This window comes from Onychostoma macrolepis, chromosome 10 (assembly GCF_012432095.1).
Source record: "Onychostoma macrolepis isolate SWU-2019 chromosome 10, ASM1243209v1, whole genome shotgun sequence".
Lineage (NCBI taxonomy): Eukaryota > Metazoa > Chordata > Actinopteri > Cypriniformes > Cyprinidae > Onychostoma > Onychostoma macrolepis.
In genome coordinates this window covers 11125246-11143971 of record NC_081164.1, presented here as the reverse complement: position 1 = coordinate 11143971, position 18726 = coordinate 11125246, and the positions used below count along the sequence as shown (strand labels likewise).

General features: G+C 37.0%; 3 protein-coding genes across 4 annotated transcripts; all 3 read left to right on the top strand.

The window, feature by feature from the left end:
* Positions 1–203: 203 nt before the first annotated feature.
* rab1bb (RAB1B, member RAS oncogene family b) lies at positions 204–2887 on the top strand. Its single transcript, XM_058788983.1, has 6 exons — positions 204–481; positions 898–970; positions 1059–1154; positions 1239–1334; positions 1472–1603; positions 2185–2887. Exons 1-6 carry the CDS (start codon positions 468–470, stop codon positions 2377–2379), a joined length of 606 nt encoding a protein of 201 aa, XP_058644966.1. The 5' UTR covers positions 204–467; the 3' UTR covers positions 2380–2887.
* A 575-nt stretch (positions 2888–3462) lies between these two features.
* LOC131548579 (gastrula zinc finger protein XlCGF7.1) lies at positions 3463–4660 on the top strand. Its single transcript, XM_058790010.1, has 2 exons — positions 3463–3743; positions 3931–4660. Exons 1-2 carry the CDS (start codon positions 3677–3679, stop codon positions 4632–4634), a joined length of 771 nt encoding a protein of 256 aa, XP_058645993.1. The 5' UTR covers positions 3463–3676; the 3' UTR covers positions 4635–4660.
* Positions 4661–11462: 6802 nt separating this feature from the next.
* frmd8 (FERM domain containing 8) lies at positions 11463–18485 on the top strand. 2 transcript variants are annotated; one of them, XM_058790155.1, is made up of 11 exons: positions 11463–11677; positions 11817–11853; positions 12115–12202; positions 12298–12465; positions 13102–13203; positions 13288–13346; positions 14199–14365; positions 15228–15449; positions 15521–15794; positions 16377–16599; positions 16735–18485. In XM_058790155.1, exons 3-11 carry the CDS (start codon positions 12115–12117, stop codon positions 16845–16847), a joined length of 1416 nt encoding a protein of 471 aa, XP_058646138.1. In that variant the 5' UTR covers positions 11463–11677; positions 11817–11853; the 3' UTR covers positions 16848–18485. The 2 variants fall into 2 exon arrangements, with proteins under 2 accessions (XP_058646138.1, XP_058646137.1); XM_058790154.1 differs by lacking the exon at positions 11817–11853 and having other exon boundaries at positions 11464–11677.
* Positions 18486–18726: the final 241 nt, after the last annotated feature.

Here is an 18726-nt window from a genome sequence, read left to right as displayed (position 1 = left end):
CCATGGCTGTTTGTCTTACGGGGCAAACACCAAACAGCCAGACGTTTTATCTGTGTATATATCAGCTCATTTACAAAATCAACGTATTTTATAATCACAAAGCACAAGCAAACTTTACATTACAGTTTACTTCTGGCAGCATGCACATAATTACATATGCATGGATCCCACCACTAGGCGGCGAAAGCGGGCCAGAATAGCGGCGCATCATCATCCGTCACTGCCGCACCTGCGCGGCTTGTAAAACCGGAGAGGAGAGAGGAGGCGTAAAGTCAGGCTGGGTTGATTTTACAAGGAGGTCTGGAAACGGTCCACAAAGGCTTATCAAAACTCAGAGATCCTCTTTTTATTGCTACTATTCCAGGCTAAATAGTGGCTCAGAGTTTGCGGTCAGCCGGTGAACAGTAGGCGGCCCAGAGCGCTTCTACCAGCTGGACAAACAATAACAATCCCTTTGCTGTCACATCATGAACCCTGAATAGTAAGTCATGAGAACTATGAACATTTATGACCTCTCATAATTTCCTTTAACCTTTCGTTGGCAGGTCAACCAAATTTCCTATGCAGTTGCTGTTCAATTTTGTAATAATTAAATAACAAATAGTATTAATTGTGTTACGGTTGGCACTAACAGCGTTTGTCATGGTTGCAGACTGCACAGTAGTTGCTCTTTACGATAAGTATATATATATATATATATATATATATATATATATATATATATATATATATATATATATATATATATATATATATATATATATATAATGTGATTATTGTTATTATAATAACATTATTATCAAATAATTATAAATAGAATTATATTATAGTATTTAATATTGGTATTATATGAATTATATATAAAATGAACAACTTGTTTTTTGCATATTTCCACAGTGACTACTTATTCAAGCTTCTTCTGATTGGAGATTCTGGAGTTGGAAAATCTTGCATTCTATTGCGTTTTGCAGTAAGTGTTTGTTTTTTTAGCAGCATCTTTGGATATGAATGATCTCTGACCATGTGTGCTTGAAATATGATTGATTTTCCTTTTCCAGGACGACACCTACACGGAGAGTTTCATCAGCACAATCGGAGTGGATTTCAAGATCCGAACTATTGAGTTGGATGGAAAAACTATTAAACTGCAGATAGTGAGTTTATAGACTTTAGAATTCCGCTTAAATGTGCCTTTTAATGTGAATCAGCAGTTAAATGAGTCATGTAAATGTTTACAGTGGGACACCGCTGGACAGGAGCGATTCCGCACGATTACATCTAGCTACTACAGAGGAGCTCATGGGATCATTATTGTGTATGACGTCACGGATCAGGTTTGTGAGACTCCTTTCTAAAAAATTCACATCTCTGTTTCAAACATTTATGGCTTCTGCTTACAATAAAGGTTTACCTCTCAAATGTAATCAAAACTGCACACATTCTTAAAAGCTTAATGCTGGTGTTTTTTCAGGAATCCTACAACAATGTGAAACAGTGGCTGAAAGAAATCGATCGTTACGCAAGTGAGAATGTCAACAAACTACTTGTAGGAAATAAGTGTGACCTCACTACAAAAAAGGTTGTGGACTACACTACAGCTAAGGTTGGTTGGTAGGGAAATAATGAACTTCTTTTAGACTAGTTAAAGGAATAGTTCACTAAAAAAGAAAATTAGCTGAAAATGTACTAACCCTCAGGCCATCCAAGATGTAGATAAGTTTGCTTCTTCATTGGAACAGATTTGGAGAAGTTTAACATTGTATCCTCTGCAGTGAATGGGTGCCATCAGAATGAGAGTCCAAACAGTTGATCAAACATCAGAATAATCCACAAGTAATCCACACGACTCCAATCCATCAATTAATGTCTTCTGAAGTGAAAAACTGTTTGTTTGTTTGGAGAAAGAAATTCATCAAGATGTTTTGACTTTTAAACTGTTGCTTCCGGCCAAAATACCACTTAATAAGCCTTAATAATGCTTCCCCCAGTGAAAAAGTCATCTTGTCTGGATAACTTGTGGATTATTGTGATGTTTTTATCAAACTCTCATTCTGGCGGCACTCATTCACTGCAGAGGATCTATTGGTCATTTTACCACCAAACACTTAATAGTTATACATTAACTTACATTAACACTATTGTCTACAGAAAGACTATTCTTCTTTCTCACACCCTTTTTTTCAGGAGTTCGCTGACTCTCTTGGCATCCCTTTCCTTGAGACGAGTGCCAAAAATGCCACAAATGTGGAGCAGGCCTTCATGACCATGGCAGAGGAGATAAAGAAGCGCATGAGACCAGGGGCTTCAGGGGGTTCTGAGAAACCTGATCTTAAAATCGAAAGCACTCCGGTGCAACAGTCAGGCAGCGGGTGCTGTTAGATCACTGTCATATTTTCTCAGGGAGAGTGATGAGCAGGACTGGACACTGAGGAGTATTGTGTAGAGGTGGCCAATGTGGGTATTAACGACAGACTATATCCTACATGGTGCTCAATAAAGTCTGAAACCATTACTGTTGTTTAACAAAAACATTCATGGCTCTTCCCACATTTTTGTTGTGTTTGAAAATAAGATTAAAGCACAGGCACACACTGATTCAGGTACTTGCCTGAAAAATGAAGGTGAAAATGTCCAGATCACTGTGTTGATAGCTTGTTAACTTTCACAATTGACCCAATCATATGAAAATTCATAAACAATGAACTGGGATTTGCAGCTCGTTAAAGTGGTGCCTTTTCTTGTTCATGCTTTTAAGAATATCAAGTGGTTGAGAGGTCATTGCTGGCATTTAAACATCAGCATGTTAAAGCAGGGACTCTCCAACATTCTCATTTGGAGTTTTACTGTGGTTCTGTGAGAATAAACAATGTTGTTTTGTGTGTATTTATTTGCTTCTACTTTCGTTTTTGTGTGTGCCTGTGACTGCTTTATTATCGTATATAAAGGGAGCTTAAAATGATAGTTTACCTAGAAATTAAACTCGTAACTGATTTCACATCATGTTGCTCCAAATCTGTATGATTTACTTTCAGAATGCAACATATTTTGATGATGTTTTTATCTCAAATCAGTGGTATCCTATAAAAAAAAAAACAGCACTAGATCCCATTATACAGACAAAAAAAATAAAAAATTCAAAATATTAGTGAACATTGCATTTCAGAATCAGTGGGACTGCTAGATAGCTTTTTATGATTATTTATTAAGTATGATGTGTTAAGAAGGTAATAACCACCAATTATTTTTTATAGTGTTGCTCATTTAAAAAGTTAAATAATAAATAATCATTTAAATATAATTGTGTGTGTGTGTGTGTATAAACATTATTTACAACTCAGTCATTTAAAATTAATTTATTATTTAAAAGTAAACTGAAACTGCTGTTTTGGATCACATTGGTTTCTGCACCAACACGCACACATAGTCGATCATCCCTAGAGCCATGTAAACATCTATTCTCATTTAAATAGGTGTACTGAATTGACTGTGATAGTTTATGTAAAAATGGTCTGAAGAACAGTTTACACAACGTTTCGAATACCTCCAATTCACACCTTGCGATCGCGATTCACAGATTCAAGCCACTCCCACAGCAATTCACTGCTAAAAGCGATGACTGTTCTACATCAGATTCAGAACAAATCAAGACACAACAGTGCGTATTACAACTACAAGAATGGAAAATGTGTGCAGGAGTGATGCAGAAGCACGAAGAAGGAAAAGTAAAGATACTGAAGAGCAAGGTTGGTGTCCATTCTTCTTGATATTTTCTAAACTTCTAACATTAAGTGGATCATTATAAAAGCAAAGATGTAACATAATAACGTATGGAAGTTACGTACTTGAGAATTTCATAAAAGACTTTCACTTTATTTAATTTCACATTTGAATTCGTTTTTAGACAATTAACAAATGATGTGCTCATTTTAGACCTGATGGAAACTCAAGAACTGAACGAGGGAGAGAGGAATCATTTGACAACAGAACAATCTCTCAGTTGCTCACAGGCTGAAAACAACAAAACAGTAGCCAAAAAATCATTCCCATGCCCTCAGTGTGGCAAGAGCTTTACACAAAAAGGAAACCTTAGGATTCACTTTAGGATTCACACTGGAGAGAAGCCTTTCGAATGTCAGCTGTGCGGCAAGAGTTTCACAGATCCAAGAAATCTCAGAGATCACCGGCTCTCTCACTCTGGAGAAAGAGCGTTTTACTGCGATCAGTGTGGCAAAGCATTTATGTTTGCAGCACACCTGAAGAGACACCTGAGAATCCATACAAATGATAAACCATACTTGTGCTCCATTTGTGGACAGAGTTATTCGCGGATTGACCATTTTAAAGAGCACCAGAAATTACATGCCAATGTGCGAGCACATGTGTGCTCTGAGTGTGGGAGTTCCTTTAATTTAGCCAGCCACTTGAAAGACCACCAAAAACTTCACACTGGAGAGAAACCTTACAAGTGTTCACACTGCGGAAAGAGTTTCTCGCAGTCAGGATCTATGAAAAAACATGAGAGAATTCATACAGGAGTGAAGCCATACATTTGTCCTTCATGTGGGAGAGCCTTCTGTCAGTCAAGTGCACTGCTGAATCATAAAAGAAAGCATTGCCCAAAGTTGTCACAGTGAGAAAAATAAATAATGCACAAAAAAAAAAAAAATTTTCAAAAGAGCAGTTTCACCTAAGTGGACCATACAATAGTTGTAGTGATTAAGTTTGTGCTTTAAAAAAAAAAAATAGAAGTGGTCAAACAAAGTATTTGTTCAAACTTCTTGTGAAATGCTATAATTTTCTAGCTTTTTTTGGAGTAGCAAGAACACCAGAACGCACTCTTTCAGTATGATTGAAATTAATCTTGTGTATCTATATATCACTGTTAAATAAAATACTATCTTGATCTGTTCATGTTGATTTCTTTATTGGTATTTTAATAAGACCATACATGGTGCATTCAGTGAAAAATAAGAAATTACGGATCGTCTCAATATAAACCCATTCAAAACCCTCCTACCCAAAAAACATTTGAATATGAAACTAAGAGGAAAAAAAACAAAAAAGGATGAATAAATAAATAAGGAACTAAATAATAGAAAAAAATAAGCAAATAAAGATAAATAAATACATAAAAATAAATGAACTAATGCTGTCAAACGATTAATCGTGATTAATCACATCCAAATTTTTAATCTACATAATATGTGTGTACTGTGTATATTTATTACACTGTAAAAAGTTATAAGTTGACTACTTAAAAAAAATTGAGGAAACCCGTTGCCTTAAAATTTGTAAGTAAATAATCTTTTTTTTTTTTTTTTAAAGTTAAGTGAACTTGACAATTCACTTAACTTATTTTTTTAATTATCATTTACTTAAACATGTTAAGGCTTTTATCACTTTTACAGTGTATGTATATGTAAATACACACACATGCATACATATATTTAAGAAAAATGTTATGTTTATATATTAAATGTATTTATATATGATATAATGTATATGAATATAAATATATACATGTAAATATTTTCAAAATATATGCTGTATGTGTGTGTCTTTATATATACATAATAAATATACACAGTACACACACATACATTATGTAAAAAAAAAACTTTATTTTGGATGCAATTAATTAATTACAGCACTAAAATGAGTCTTCCCTCTTTCCAATAGATCTTAATAACAAGACACGGTATGTGGAAACGACAACATTGAACTGATTGGCTGGTAGGTCTGTATAACTCGAGACAGCTATGAACTGGACATAGATTCCCTCTGTATTCCTGCACCTTGACATTTAATTGTATATAGCGGAACAAGTTATCCCTTACTTTTCAGCGTGAGAAATACAAGGTTTGGCGTGTGTGTGAGTGTGTGAACTGGTTGAAATGCGTGGGTCTCACGGTGAATGCGTGAGACTTAAGAGCCCTGTGGGCAAAATATGAGGACTAACATTCTAAATATTGACGGGTGATGATGATACTGTAGCCTATTTGTGACTTAGACCAACTCTGCTCTTTGGCCCCAAATGAGCCAACTCATGCAGTGCTCAATGTGCATACTGTACACTTGCCCTGAGCATGTATGTGTCACAGAGTACACATTTGAGCTTTTGAATGTTTTTTTGTTGTTTTTTGTGTTTGTTGCACATTTTGATGGCTTGATGACAGGAGTAAAAGGCTCCCACATAAAGCACTGTGGCTTCCCCACTCAAATGCAGAGGCACAGTGTTCTCCATGGTGGGTTTGAACAAAACCAAAACGAGGAACAGTTTGGCTTGGGACAGAATGCTATCATCCATTGTGACGGTGAAAATGGCTGGCCTTGGAGCCGCTCCTCCCCTAACAGATGTAATCTCCCTCCAAACCTTTGAGAAAACTTGAGAGCCCTGTATATCCATAGGTTCCATGTGACGTCACAGTGTTTTATATGCCCGGGATATGTTGTGCTATAACAACAGTCATCAGAAAAGCCCTGAACAACAATTTTATTAGATCCCAAAGAGGTTAGATCGGCGGAATAAATTGTTGGCTTAAATCAGAAGGCACCACTGGCAGTTAACGTACGGTTGCCAACTTCAGAAGAGGATAATAATTGACAATTGTGATTCTTTATAGGAGAATAAAGGATGTTAAAATATTTGTATTGTACCACATAGGCTATGTCATTTCCGTATACACTCAGTAAAGCATTTTTTTAACAATGGCAAAATTTTGAACTAAAATGTTATTGCAGCCATGTAGCCTATGAATAAATGAAAATGCATATTTTTAATTAAAGCAAACTTAGTGTGGGCTGCTTTTGGTGCCTGAATTTGTGCTTCAATAATGAAATCCCGGTTTAAGAATACACTAGAAGTGAAAGACGTCTTCCCTCAGGTAGATTGCATGTTTTCTTGGCTTGCTGGATGTTGGGCTCATGATCAGTAATCACGTTGTTTGCATTCACAAAAACTGACTTGCTGAAATCAAAACGTGGACGGAGAAGGGAATCGCAGTGTCTCACTCGCTGTGAAGCAGGAGCGACCAGTTGGGAGAGGATTCTTCAAGGTCTTAAAGCACTGGTCTCAAACTCAATTCCTGGAGGGCCACAGCTCTGCACAGTTTAGCTCCAACCCTAATCAAACACACTTGATCCAGCTAATCAAGGTCTTCAGGATCACTAGAAACTTCCAAGCAGGTGTGAGTTGGAGCTGGTTGGAGCTAAACTCTGCAGAGCTGTGGCCCTCCAGGAATTGAGTTTGAGACCACTGTCTTAAAGCCTTCATCGAGCGGCTACGTTCGCAATTCAAACAGTAATTTGTCCAGAAAGAATGAATAATTATAAATTGTGCTAATATTAGCTAAATTGACATTATTCAGATTGTGTAGTAAGCTAGCTAATTAATATTATCTATTAAATCTCATATGGATGTCTCATATAGCGGCGAGCATAGCGGAAGTGACGTCTTTGGTACCCATGGATATGGCGATTTGGCTACCTTGGAACATCAGTTTGCCTCTTTTAGGTGTTGTTGTTGTTGTTTTTTTAATAGTCGCTGCTCAAGCCTCATGATAAGCCATGGTGATGTTCATCCAACAGTTTAACAATCCCCGCCATATTGGGCTCGCTGGAATGGGGGTCCGTTTTGGTTTCTTTTCTACTTTATTTACTCGCTTTTGTGGTCATGTTAACAAAAGAGTATACATTTCGTCCTTATGATCCGTTTACAAGTGAAATGAACTTATGGAGTGGCTCAAAAGAAACCGTTAGAGCGGGAGATATGTGCAAACACTTCTACTCCATCTGCTGTCCGGAAGTCGATCCCAGATCGCAATTTTATTCGTTCTTCCAGGAAAAATGTATTATTACTTCTGTTGAGGTAGGATAGGCCTTAAGTTTAGGATTTTAGGAGGGTTATGTTTAGGAATGTTAATGTTTCTTTCCCCGCCATTGACGAGATGTCTCTTCAATTAACAACGCTTCCCGCCAAAGACGAGTTTTTACGGCAATCCGTGTTCTAGGTATATTACGGTAAGGAAAGCCCTAGCGCATGTAACTGAATGAGTTACGAGATTTCCGGGTCGTCCGGGTGCGAATACAAGACGATTGGCATAAGAGTGATTCTTAGACTATGGGGCACTTTTATGTTCATTGGTCATATTTTTAAAAAATACATATAATTTTGGACAAATTCCTCTTTCTTTGTCAAACTAACAATAAAACCACCTTAAAAACTTTTTACTATCTTTCTATTATAATTTTTTTCATACTTTTCTACCTCCTTATAGGTGTCAAAATCACTGTTTTCTCCTTGTCGCACACCCAGACTTTTAAACTTCAACAATGAAAATACAGTTTAAAAATATGACTTATCTGGTAACTATTAATGTACCTGAATTAAGCACTAGTAAAATAATTAAAATACATCATAGTATTTAATTATGAGACCACTATCAATATTACTTTTTATACAAAATATAGCTGTCGCACAGTATTGGTGTCATTTCCATCACAACACTGTAATGTCTCTTTAAAACATTTGTGTGAAAGATTGTTTTGGTGGTTTCTATGGAAATGTTCAGTGACATCAGAGCACATGTTGGACATGGAGGGAATTTAAATTTTCATCAACAACAAATGAAGAAAAATCAAGGTAAATATTGCTTGATCAGTTAATATATTTATTCTATGTCATTTCTTAACATACTGTACCTTCAAGGGTGTTTTTAAAAAGCTAAAATTTTAAGTTAAATAAGAGTATTTTGCATACATGAAATGCTAAGCATTAATTCAAAGCTAATCAGTGAAGCTATCTTCCATTTTTTCACAAAAAACTACAGAAATGTCATTTCCACCAAACTGCCCTCTGTGGTGGAAATGACATTTATGGTTACAAAGTACAATTGCTATGTTTAATGACTTTGTGAATTGAGTTTAATGAGTGTGATGAGTTTAAGACTTTTTCTAATAAATATCTCTACTGTTTCTCTACATTCAAGTTAATTCATTGTCCTTTCCATCACCACACATTTTTTAAAAATATTTAAAAGGTTCTCATCACACATTAAAAATGTATCCACAATTTATGAGATCATGCTCTACTTAATATAAAAATGTAAGTTATTTATTTTCTAATAAGCTCTTACCCAAAACAATATTAAATTTCAGAGTGTGACAGGTGTACAGCTCAGCATTTGGTCCTTAGAGCAGTTAATTTATCTCATTGACAAATGTATAATTATTGTACATTGTGGAAAAACTGGTAAAACTAGTTAGAAAGATGATCTTAGACAATTCTTGAGTGGCATAAGTTATTCTATATTAAATAACCGCTGTATATTGAGATGTGGTGGAAATGACATTTGTTCATTGTAGGTCGGAAAAATGTGAAATATTAATTTCTCTTGTAATCTAAGTTTGTCCTCTTACAGACCTTAAAACTAGACAAAATATTTAAACTTATGAGACTGTGTTTCGTGACTTTTGAACAAGTTTTTTTAATTCAACTTCACAAGGCTAAAAGTGCCCCTAGTTGAAGAAACACCCATAAACGGAAGGATCAGAGAAAATGTAGATCATGTTTTCACCATTGTGAATCCGATCGGGACGAAATAGTCTAGTCAGTGAGGGAGATGCGTTTACAGACACAAAAATCTCTGGTTGTGTCGTGGATAGACCGATAACCCGTCGATCTGAATATGTATAACTGTTATGTATATGTGTGTGCGTGATCTCTCTCTCTGTGTGTGTGTGTGTGTGTGTGTACAGTAGCCTATATGTATGTATGTAGCCTATGTGTGTGTGTGTGTGTGTGTGTTCTGTTTATTGAATGCAATTTCAGTTATTCATATAATTATTTACAGGTGAAAGAATATGACATCTGAATGTAATTTGCATGAAAATGCACTACTTTGATAAAAATGTTGTATTTCTGAGGAAACCTATCTGCATTCAAGTGGTGATAAAACATAAACACATGAAGATAGAATAAAATAGTTTTTTTGTTGTTGTTGTTTAAAAGCAGAGGCTTGGCTCTTTATTTTGATTTATACTACGGGGCCGTTGAATGCTTGAATCTGATTGGCTGACGAACGTTCTAAGGTGTGCAATTATTTTCAGGGAAACTCACGGCGAAAGTAGTTCCAGGCAGGTCTTGACCGCATTACATGACCATATCACTTCACCAAATTATTTGAGTTATTTCAAAGGTCCTTACAGCAAAAGAACCAAAACCCACGATGACACTGGCCAAACAAATAAATAGCTAGCAGTTAGAGAATAAATATGCAATTGATAGAGGGTCAATTGTGTGTGTGTGTGTTTTTTTTTGTTTTGTTTTTTAAATAAAAAGAGGACAGATAGATAAAATAGAATTAGAATAGAGAGTGCTAGAGTTAAGGTCATTATACACTGAGTCCGCGTGCGTTTTTTCGTATTCCTCATCCTTTCCTATCAAATGCATGCTACAGATGCGAAAACGCAGAAAATCGAACCTGATCCGAATTTCTTTATGATGGAGGAAAGTTTCGGAGGTGTAAACGTGAATGACACAAAGTGAAATCCTATTTATTTTTTAACATGCGAAAATTTCGTACTCGGTGTGCAATGACCTTTAGAGGGTCAAATAAAGATGGAAGAGAAGTGTTTTTAGCCGTTTCTTGAAGATGGCTAAGGACTCCGCTGCTCGGATTGAGCTGGACAGGTCATTCCACCAGATGGGAACAGTTAATGAAAAAGTCCATGAAAGTGATTTTGTGCCTCTTTGGGGTGGCACAATAAAGCGTCGTTCAATTGCAGAACGCAAGCTTCTAAAGGCACATAGGTCTGAAGTAGGCCTACTGAATTTAGGTAAAGGGGTGCAGAGCAGTTCAGGTGGTTTGGTAGGCAAACATTAATGCCTTTAATTTTACTAGCAGCTATTGGTAGCCAGTGCAAATTGATGAATAGAGGTGTGACCTGCGTTCTTAATCTTGCAGCGGCATTTTAGATTCCCTTATTCCCCGTTTTCCAATTTGTAAAACTAAAATTCAAAATGTAACTAGGCTGTATGCAGTGACTATTAAAATAAATTCAAAAACATCTTTATTATTCGGTTTATGCAACCCAAAGCAGTAGCAGATGGCATTAACTCTTGCCAATGATGAGAATGAATCACGTGGACCGCAAACACTGACAGACTTGGCGTTGCCAGGAGGAGACGAGAGTCCTCTAGTATGTGTATGGAATGCCAATCCATAAGTATGAAGCCCATTTACTTTATAAATCAGCAAAGAGATACAATTATTTTACTCAACATATAAGTAGTCATACATGAATGAATGACCATATCCAAATGCATAGCTACTATACAAAAAAGCAAATGCATTGCTACTATAAAACATTCAAGTTTAATTAAGTGTTTTTGAGGATAAATTTACAAAATTTCCCAGTGCCAACTGCAAAAACTGGACTTTGGGCTGTGGCGCGCCCTCTCTCGGCGAGTGCTAGCGCGGCGCTTCGGCGGTCATGAAGCGTCTTCCCGGTTGTTGCTGATTTCTCTGGTGGGCGCTGTTTTAAGAACATTATCCAGCTGCGCTGCTGCTGCCGTCATACTCTCAGCTTTTATGTAACTTAATCCCCCCAAATACTGCTGCTTTTTCTGCCTGCTTTCATCAAGAAAGAAGCTTCTGAGACGAAGGACAGTGTCTCGGTATGTTGCTGTTTGTTGTTTGTTGTCCAGCCAGTTACTGGAGTAGCTAGCTAACGTTAGCCGGTCAGAATAGGACGTCAGCTGTCTTTTCCTTTTTCTTTTAATTCCCTACTCTTTTTTTTGTTTTGTTTTTTGACAGTATTACAGTATTTTAACCAACAGGTATAGTAAACAAGGTGAGATTTACGGTACAAATAGTGAAAACAAACTGTAAAACATACAATGCTTCAAGGAACTTAAAAGTTGCTGCGTTAGCCTTCAATGTTTTTTTAAAACTTGTTTATGCTTATGACTGATAATTTTGCTCTGAAAACTACTATCCAAATGATGACTTTTTCTTCTATTTATGCTTAGTTTGTACAGAATATTCCAATAACAAAAAGCAATAAAAATGCCTGGTGTTTCCTACTCAGTACTTGTGATTGTTTCTGGATTAGATGGAGGGAGATGATGACGACTTCCCCCCTGAGCCATCAGAGCACTCTCATTCCCAGAGAGGAAGTGTGGCTTCCTCAGTCACCAGAGGTTAGTTCTCCTCTCTTGATCTGATCTGATCTGGAGGTCCTGATCTCATCATGCTGGACCTGATGTGATCGTTTGTCCATCTTGTGTTTCTCCAGCTCAGGATTTGTTGGTGTACTTGGCAAGCGACAGTGCAGTGCACTTGACTTTGGAGGGTCTCGGCTGTATGAATGCGCAAGAGCTCGGCCGCAATGTCCGAGAAGCCCTCAACATTCCCAACTCTGCCGTAGATGTGTTTGCTTTCTGGTTCTGCTCTCCTTTGCTTGGTAATGATCGTTCTTTTGTGCTCTGGTCAGATGTCAGACTGATACAGAATTTATGACCTTTTCGTATTTAGGTAACGAAGAAGGGCAAGCACAATGACGGCATTTACAGTCCCTTTGGCTGATTTGCAAGTGAAGCGTTGGGAGGGGACATCAGGAAGTGCTCAGGGCGTTAAAGTCACCCGCTGGCATTTGTGGATTATTTGGTGTCTTTTAAAACAAGGGCAGCTTTTTACTTTTTAATGTCTGGAATGCACTACATGGCTTTTATAATTGGTACAGATTTGAAAACACTAGGCAGTATACACTTGCCAACTTTGTAATGGATACAGAGGAAAACATGACAAAAAAAAGCAATATGCATTTAAAAAAACCTCTGTGTTATCTGTCAACTCTGTCTGCCCAAAATCTGCAGACTGGCACTGACTTTCGGCTACCAGTGTCAACTCATCCATACTAAAAATCAGGGCAAAATTCTGGGCAAAAGTTGTGTGTTCTGTTCCAACCTTTAGTTAGACATATAGTCTTATTGATTAACAGATGAAATCCGCCCTAGCGTTTGATTGTCATATTTTTTTATGGAGTCCTTCTTATTGTTTCCCACCTTTAGCCTCATTTTGTTGTGATATGTTTGAACAGACCTGCAGTTGAAGCCGAAACATTTGCCCTATAAGCTGTGTCGTCAGTGGCAGGACCTGCTGTACCGCTTTACCGAGGCCCCCCCAGAAGACATTTCTCAAGGTATGCTTGTGTGTTTGCTTTTGCACATTTTGATTCACTTGAAATTTGAGGGGTTTAATAATAACAAATCCTTGTGTTTTTCAGATGAGCCTTGTCTTCTGTACAAGAGAAATGTATTTTATCCCAGGTCAAAAGAACTTCAGGTGTGTTTTTTAGTGTTTTAAAGGAATGTTCATGAAAAAATGAAGATTCACTTATTTGCTCACCCTCATGTATTTCCAAAGTCATGTATGACTTATTTCTTTTCGGAGGTCAGTGTGGCCCAAAAGAAGATATTTTGAAGAATGTTTCAGTGTTTTTTTGTCCATATCATGAGTTAATAGGGTCCAATGCAGTTTTAGACCCCAGTGACTTTCATTATATTCATTCATTCATTTAAAAAAATATTTTATTGAAGAAGGTAAGCCAGGCTTGGAACCACATGAGGCTGAGTATATGATGAAACTTTTGGGTGAAATATCCCTTTAAGCCCAGTGCACACTTTGTGTTTTTCTTTGTCTGCTAAGATGTTTGCTTGTCAGATTATGCAATATGACCCCAGAGAGATGTTGCACAAAAGCCAAAGCCACATGTACAGTGTCAGATGCCTTGCATGTCAGACTGTGCAACGCTGTACTCTACATCTTATCAAAGACTTTGGACTTGATTGAGCGTTTGTGTCTGGAGTCATTAGGCTAGCCAGTGGAGGTCATGGACCGCTTATTCTTCACAGCGATCATAATATAAAGCTTCCTAAAGAGACTTATGTTAAATATCAATCATATAGACATGCAAAGTCTTTTACAATTCCTCATGTTTACCTCAGACATACAGTGTGCACCAGGCTTTTGACTCAAAGACCCATGTAGCCTATGGTATTTCTAGTATTTCTGCTTCAGTTATGGCAAAACTCATTGTTTTAATTTTGATTATATTAAATAAGTTAATTTAAAAATTTGTTTTGTGATTCCATGATGTGAATTTATGTGTGTAACATCTATATTTTGTAATGTCAGATTGAAGATGAAGGAGTGTTGAGGCTACTTTATGGAGAGGCCAAAATGAATGTCTTAGAGGGTCGTTACCCCTGTGACCCAGAACACTGGCTGACATTGGGAGCTTTGTCCTGTGCCATTGAGCTGGGGACTGGGCTTGATGACCAGACTCTAACACCGGCAATCAGGTGACATTCTCTGCTCCTACATCAGTGATTAATTCACAGTGATTAGTTCACCCAAAAATGAAAATTGTGTCATTAATTACTAACCCTCATGTCATTCCAAACCTGTAATACCTTCGTTCATCTTCGGGAACGCAAATTAAGATATTTCGATGAAATCATAGAGCTATCTGATCCTGTATAGACAGCAATGTAACTAATGTTCCTAGGCCCAGAAAGGTAGTAAGGACATCGGTTAAATAGTCCATGTGACATCAGTGTTCCGAAGATGAATGAAGGTCTTACGGGTTTGGAACGACATGAGGGCGAGCAATTAATGACAGAAATTTCATATTGGGGTGAACTGTCCCTATAATGTGAAGTTGAGGTTTCAATTCCCTTTTTTTGTCCAATTTTTTTTATTTTCAGTCTTAGTACTTATTTGTGTCAACACCTCAAAATAAAGTGAAACCTGAGTAATGTTAATTAACAACATGTAAATTGAAGGTTTGGTTTATGGTTATTTGCTTGATATTATGCATAATTTACTGCATTTATGTTTATGTATTTAGCAGATGCTTTTATCCAAAGCAACTTACGAAAGAGGCACAGAGCAATTCATCTAAGAGCCAAAATTAGCTGTAATACACAATGCCAGATTTAGTAGATAACTAGATGAGGACACAAGTTACTGTAATTATAGTTACTGTACTAAGTACATGTGTAAGTATTGTGTTTTGAGTTTTTTAATTATAAAAACTCTTATTTAAATGTAATTTTTAGAATTTTATTATGTTTTCATCGTTCCGTCCTACAATTAATTAGCTGACCATTGCAGTATAATTTGTTAATAATTATAATTTGCGGTAATTGCTTTCTTTTTCAGAGAGAAGAAGCTGTCCTCATTCCTACCGGCCCATGCTGCATTAGGAGGAGGAGGTTTTCTTTCCACGCTGAGGGGGAGAGGCGGGAGGAATGCAGAGATGGAGCAAAAACTTATAAAGGAGTATCGTTCAGTCATCTCCTCTGCTGCCACTGGCTCCAGTCTGGAACCCATTGCTCTGCTGCACCAGTACCTCAGGAGCTGCCACACCCTGCCTTACTACGGGTACGATTACTGCAAGTGGAAAGTTGTTCAAATATGAAGTGTCTGAGCCTTACATATGTGTATTTTTGCAGATGTGCTTTCTTCATGGGTGAGATAGACAAGCCAGCCCAGGGCCTCCTTCACAGAGGTGGCCGTAAGGCTGTGAGTGTGGGCATCAGTCTGGAAGGAGTATATGTCATGGATGTGAAAGAGAAGCACGTCCTCCTGGGTCTCAAGTTCAGTGAGCTTTCCTGGGATCACAGCTATCCAGAGACAGAGGGAGACTCGCATATACTCTGGCTGGAGTTTGATGGAGAGGAGGCTGGCATGCCTGTCAACAAGTTATTAAAGATTTATTCAAAACAGGTGAGCACATAATGACTAATGTTGATATGTTTGACAGTCTAATTAAGTATTGTAGCAATAAAATAAGTAAATGCAAATACAATTATAATTTTTGCATTTTAATGTTATCAGATGAATTATATTTCATAAATATATTTATCAAACAAATTAATATTTTTATTCAAGGATGCATTAAATTGGACAAAATGGACCTAAAGACATTTGTAACACAAGTTTCAAATAAATGCTATTCATCTTTTTATTCATCAAGGAATCCTAAAAAAAAAAAAGTATCAGTTTCCACAAAAAAAAGTAAAACATTATGGCAGAATAACGTTTGTTGAGCAGCAAATCAGAATGATTTCTGAAGGATCATGTGACTCTGAAGACTACAGTAATGGAATAAATTGCATTTATATCGAAAAAAAATTGTAATAATTTTTGTCAATATTACTATTTTTACTATATATTTTGATTACTGACCACAAACTTTAGAACAGTTTTATGTATGTACATTTTTATGATATGCTTATGTATAACATATACATACTTCAATTATACTTGTATAGTGGTGTTACATAAGTACTTTGTTTTGTCCTCTAGGCTGAACTAATGAGTGGTCTGATTGAGTTTTGTGTGGAGTTGCGCTCTGTTGGCGAGTCAGCAGCCGCTGGTACTGACGGTGAGGTTACACCTTCCCAAGAACCTATGGGTCGGGAAACCAATGAGAAAACCCAAGAGCGTCGGCAGGGGAAACTGCGCAGACAGAGCAGTGTGGTCTGTAGCCGAGTCCATTCACTCAACACCATCAACTACGTTGATGACGGTAAGAGACTAAAATTGCATTGGTGAGATGGACGCACTTGGTGTTCATTTGTTCTACCCATTAACTTTTATCGTCTACAATGAAGAAATAATAAACTGGGACAAAGCTCATTTTAATTTACCTTCATTGTTTCAGGCAAAGAGATTAAACGTCTGAAGCCCAAAAGAGCTGCTTCTTTCTTCACGCGACAGGCTCAGCCTCCCACTTACTCGGCTGTTCAGGTGACTGAAAGTTTGGAGCAAGGGTGAGCCCCGGCTTCAACACTGCCCTCTTCTGCCCGGTGACCAAAACTACATCTGCCTGTTTAGATCCTCAGAGACACAGTGCAAAACCATCTGAATGGACAGATCGGACCAAGATCACAGACTGAAGAGCTAAACCATTATTTATAGATAATTTGTGCGTTATGTCACAGGTTTAAGTTAAAGCTTTCTCTGTTGGCCGTTAAAAACGAATGTGAAATTTGCTTCAGTAATGGTGTTCTGTTAAAGTGCGAGACTCTGAGACACGATCCGAAAGCTCTGTTTAGGTCACTGTTCTGAATGTAGATTCTACTATGCAAACATCAAACCAAACTACATCCCAGTGGCTGTAAACCAAGAGTACAGTAGTCCAGCACTTTAATCCATGTCACTAATACTGCTAAAACTAGACCTGCTGCACCAAAGCAAACAGTCAATGCCTCTAGTATAGGACAACCGCTCCTATAGACAAAACCAGGGCTGCTGTCTGTGGCAAAGCATTGCAAAGACAGCACAGACTGAGATTATAGCATTCTGTGCTACTTGTCTGCTGAATGTGTGTATTGTTTTTGCTGACTGTTTACTACAGGGCTTGTTTGCATATGCAGACTTCTTATTTGTAACACTGTTTTTTTGAGTGTGCTCAGTGGTGACCAAAGGTAAATCGATACTCGACACATTGTGCAGTTGACTGTAGTAGTGGTCCCGCTACCTTGTTGCTCTGGAGAATCGTATCTTTCTGATGGTGTGCATGTAATGCACTGCCGAAAACAGTCCAGGTCATATGTGAGCATAATCTGCATTTGTAAAGCAAAGAGAACTTTAATACATTGAATCACCAGTTGTGTAGGTGCTTGATGATCAATAGGTTATGTATGTCTGCTATTTCTATTAAGCGATGCTTTTACAATCTATGAAACCCTAAGCGTTGTACTGTATTTCCAGTCTTTTAGAGCTTGAATGTACCTAACTATATGAAATGTATATGATTTGTTCTACAAAAATAACAGTAATAGGGCCCGACATTAACAATTGTCCAGGACATTTAGAAGAAAATGTCAAAGGAAGTTATTTAATCATAGCCTCTGATCCTGAACGTCCAGTTATTCACCCTTTGGCATCATCACCAAACAATTTGGGAATTTTGCTGATGGTCTGAATTGTGAAGAATTACTAAATTAATGAATTTGTTCATTATACCTCCTGTTTTGGTGATTAATGTAAATGCACTGCTTTTTAAAATTTTTATTTTTTTACAAATGACTTAATTGTTCTTAAACGTTCAAGTACCTGTCAAATCTTAATGTCAAGCCCTAAATTAACAGGTCATCAGTTAGCAAACACCATTCTGTATTTATCATTGCATGACATCTGTTGTCTTAAATTGATTTTGTGGTGTGCATGTTTCTGTGAATGTTTCTTTACCTGCTTACACTCGATCACATTTAAAAGTGTGGACAATGAAAACTTTGGCATCACAAGTTGAACTGCTAAAGGAAAACGACCATCTTGAATGGTGCAGAATGATCAGTACACTCTCTGTATTTATGCAAAACACTTGTCATGATGTTAACCCTAAAATGCTTATTCCCAGACTTTCTGTACCATATTATATTTTCCACTCTAAAGCTAATCCTATGTTTATATTTCAATCTGAACATCTGTCACACACACATGTACCTACTAACTGTGCTGTAGATAGTCACATCTGTGTTATAGAAATATCGAATCTGTCAATACTAATTTAAAGTGCCTTTTTTACATTTACATTTAATTTGTTGCTAGAGTTTTGCTGTCATATGTCTCTTGAAATTGTATCTCCACTACCTTTTGTTGTTTATGAGGTTTTATACACAAATTTCACTACTTTTTTGACAAAAATTAA

Excerpts from the sequence above, each read along its gene's own strand:
- rab1bb (XM_058788983.1), top strand. Across the intron at positions 971-1,058 it reads GCATTCTATTGCGTTTTGCA|GACGACACCTACACGGAGAG; the intron begins GTAAGTGTTTGT and ends TTCCTTTTCCAG. Across the intron at positions 1,335-1,471 it reads TGTATGACGTCACGGATCAG|GAATCCTACAACAATGTGAA; the intron begins GTTTGTGAGACT and ends GTGTTTTTTCAG.
- frmd8 (XM_058790155.1), top strand. The coding sequence starts at position 12,115 with ATGGAGGGAGATGATGACGACTTCCCCCCTGAGCCATCAGAGCACTCT. Across the intron at positions 12,466-13,101 it reads GTTCTGCTCTCCTTTGCTTG|ACCTGCAGTTGAAGCCGAAA; the intron begins GTAATGATCGTT and ends ATGTTTGAACAG. Across the intron at positions 15,450-15,520 it reads CACACCCTGCCTTACTACGG|ATGTGCTTTCTTCATGGGTG; the intron begins GTACGATTACTG and ends GTATTTTTGCAG.
- LOC131548579 (XM_058790010.1), top strand. The coding sequence starts at position 3,677 with ATGGAAAATGTGTGCAGGAGTGATGCAGAAGCACGAAGAAGGAAAAGT. Across the intron at positions 3,744-3,930 it reads TAAAGATACTGAAGAGCAAG|ACCTGATGGAAACTCAAGAA; the intron begins GTTGGTGTCCAT and ends TGCTCATTTTAG.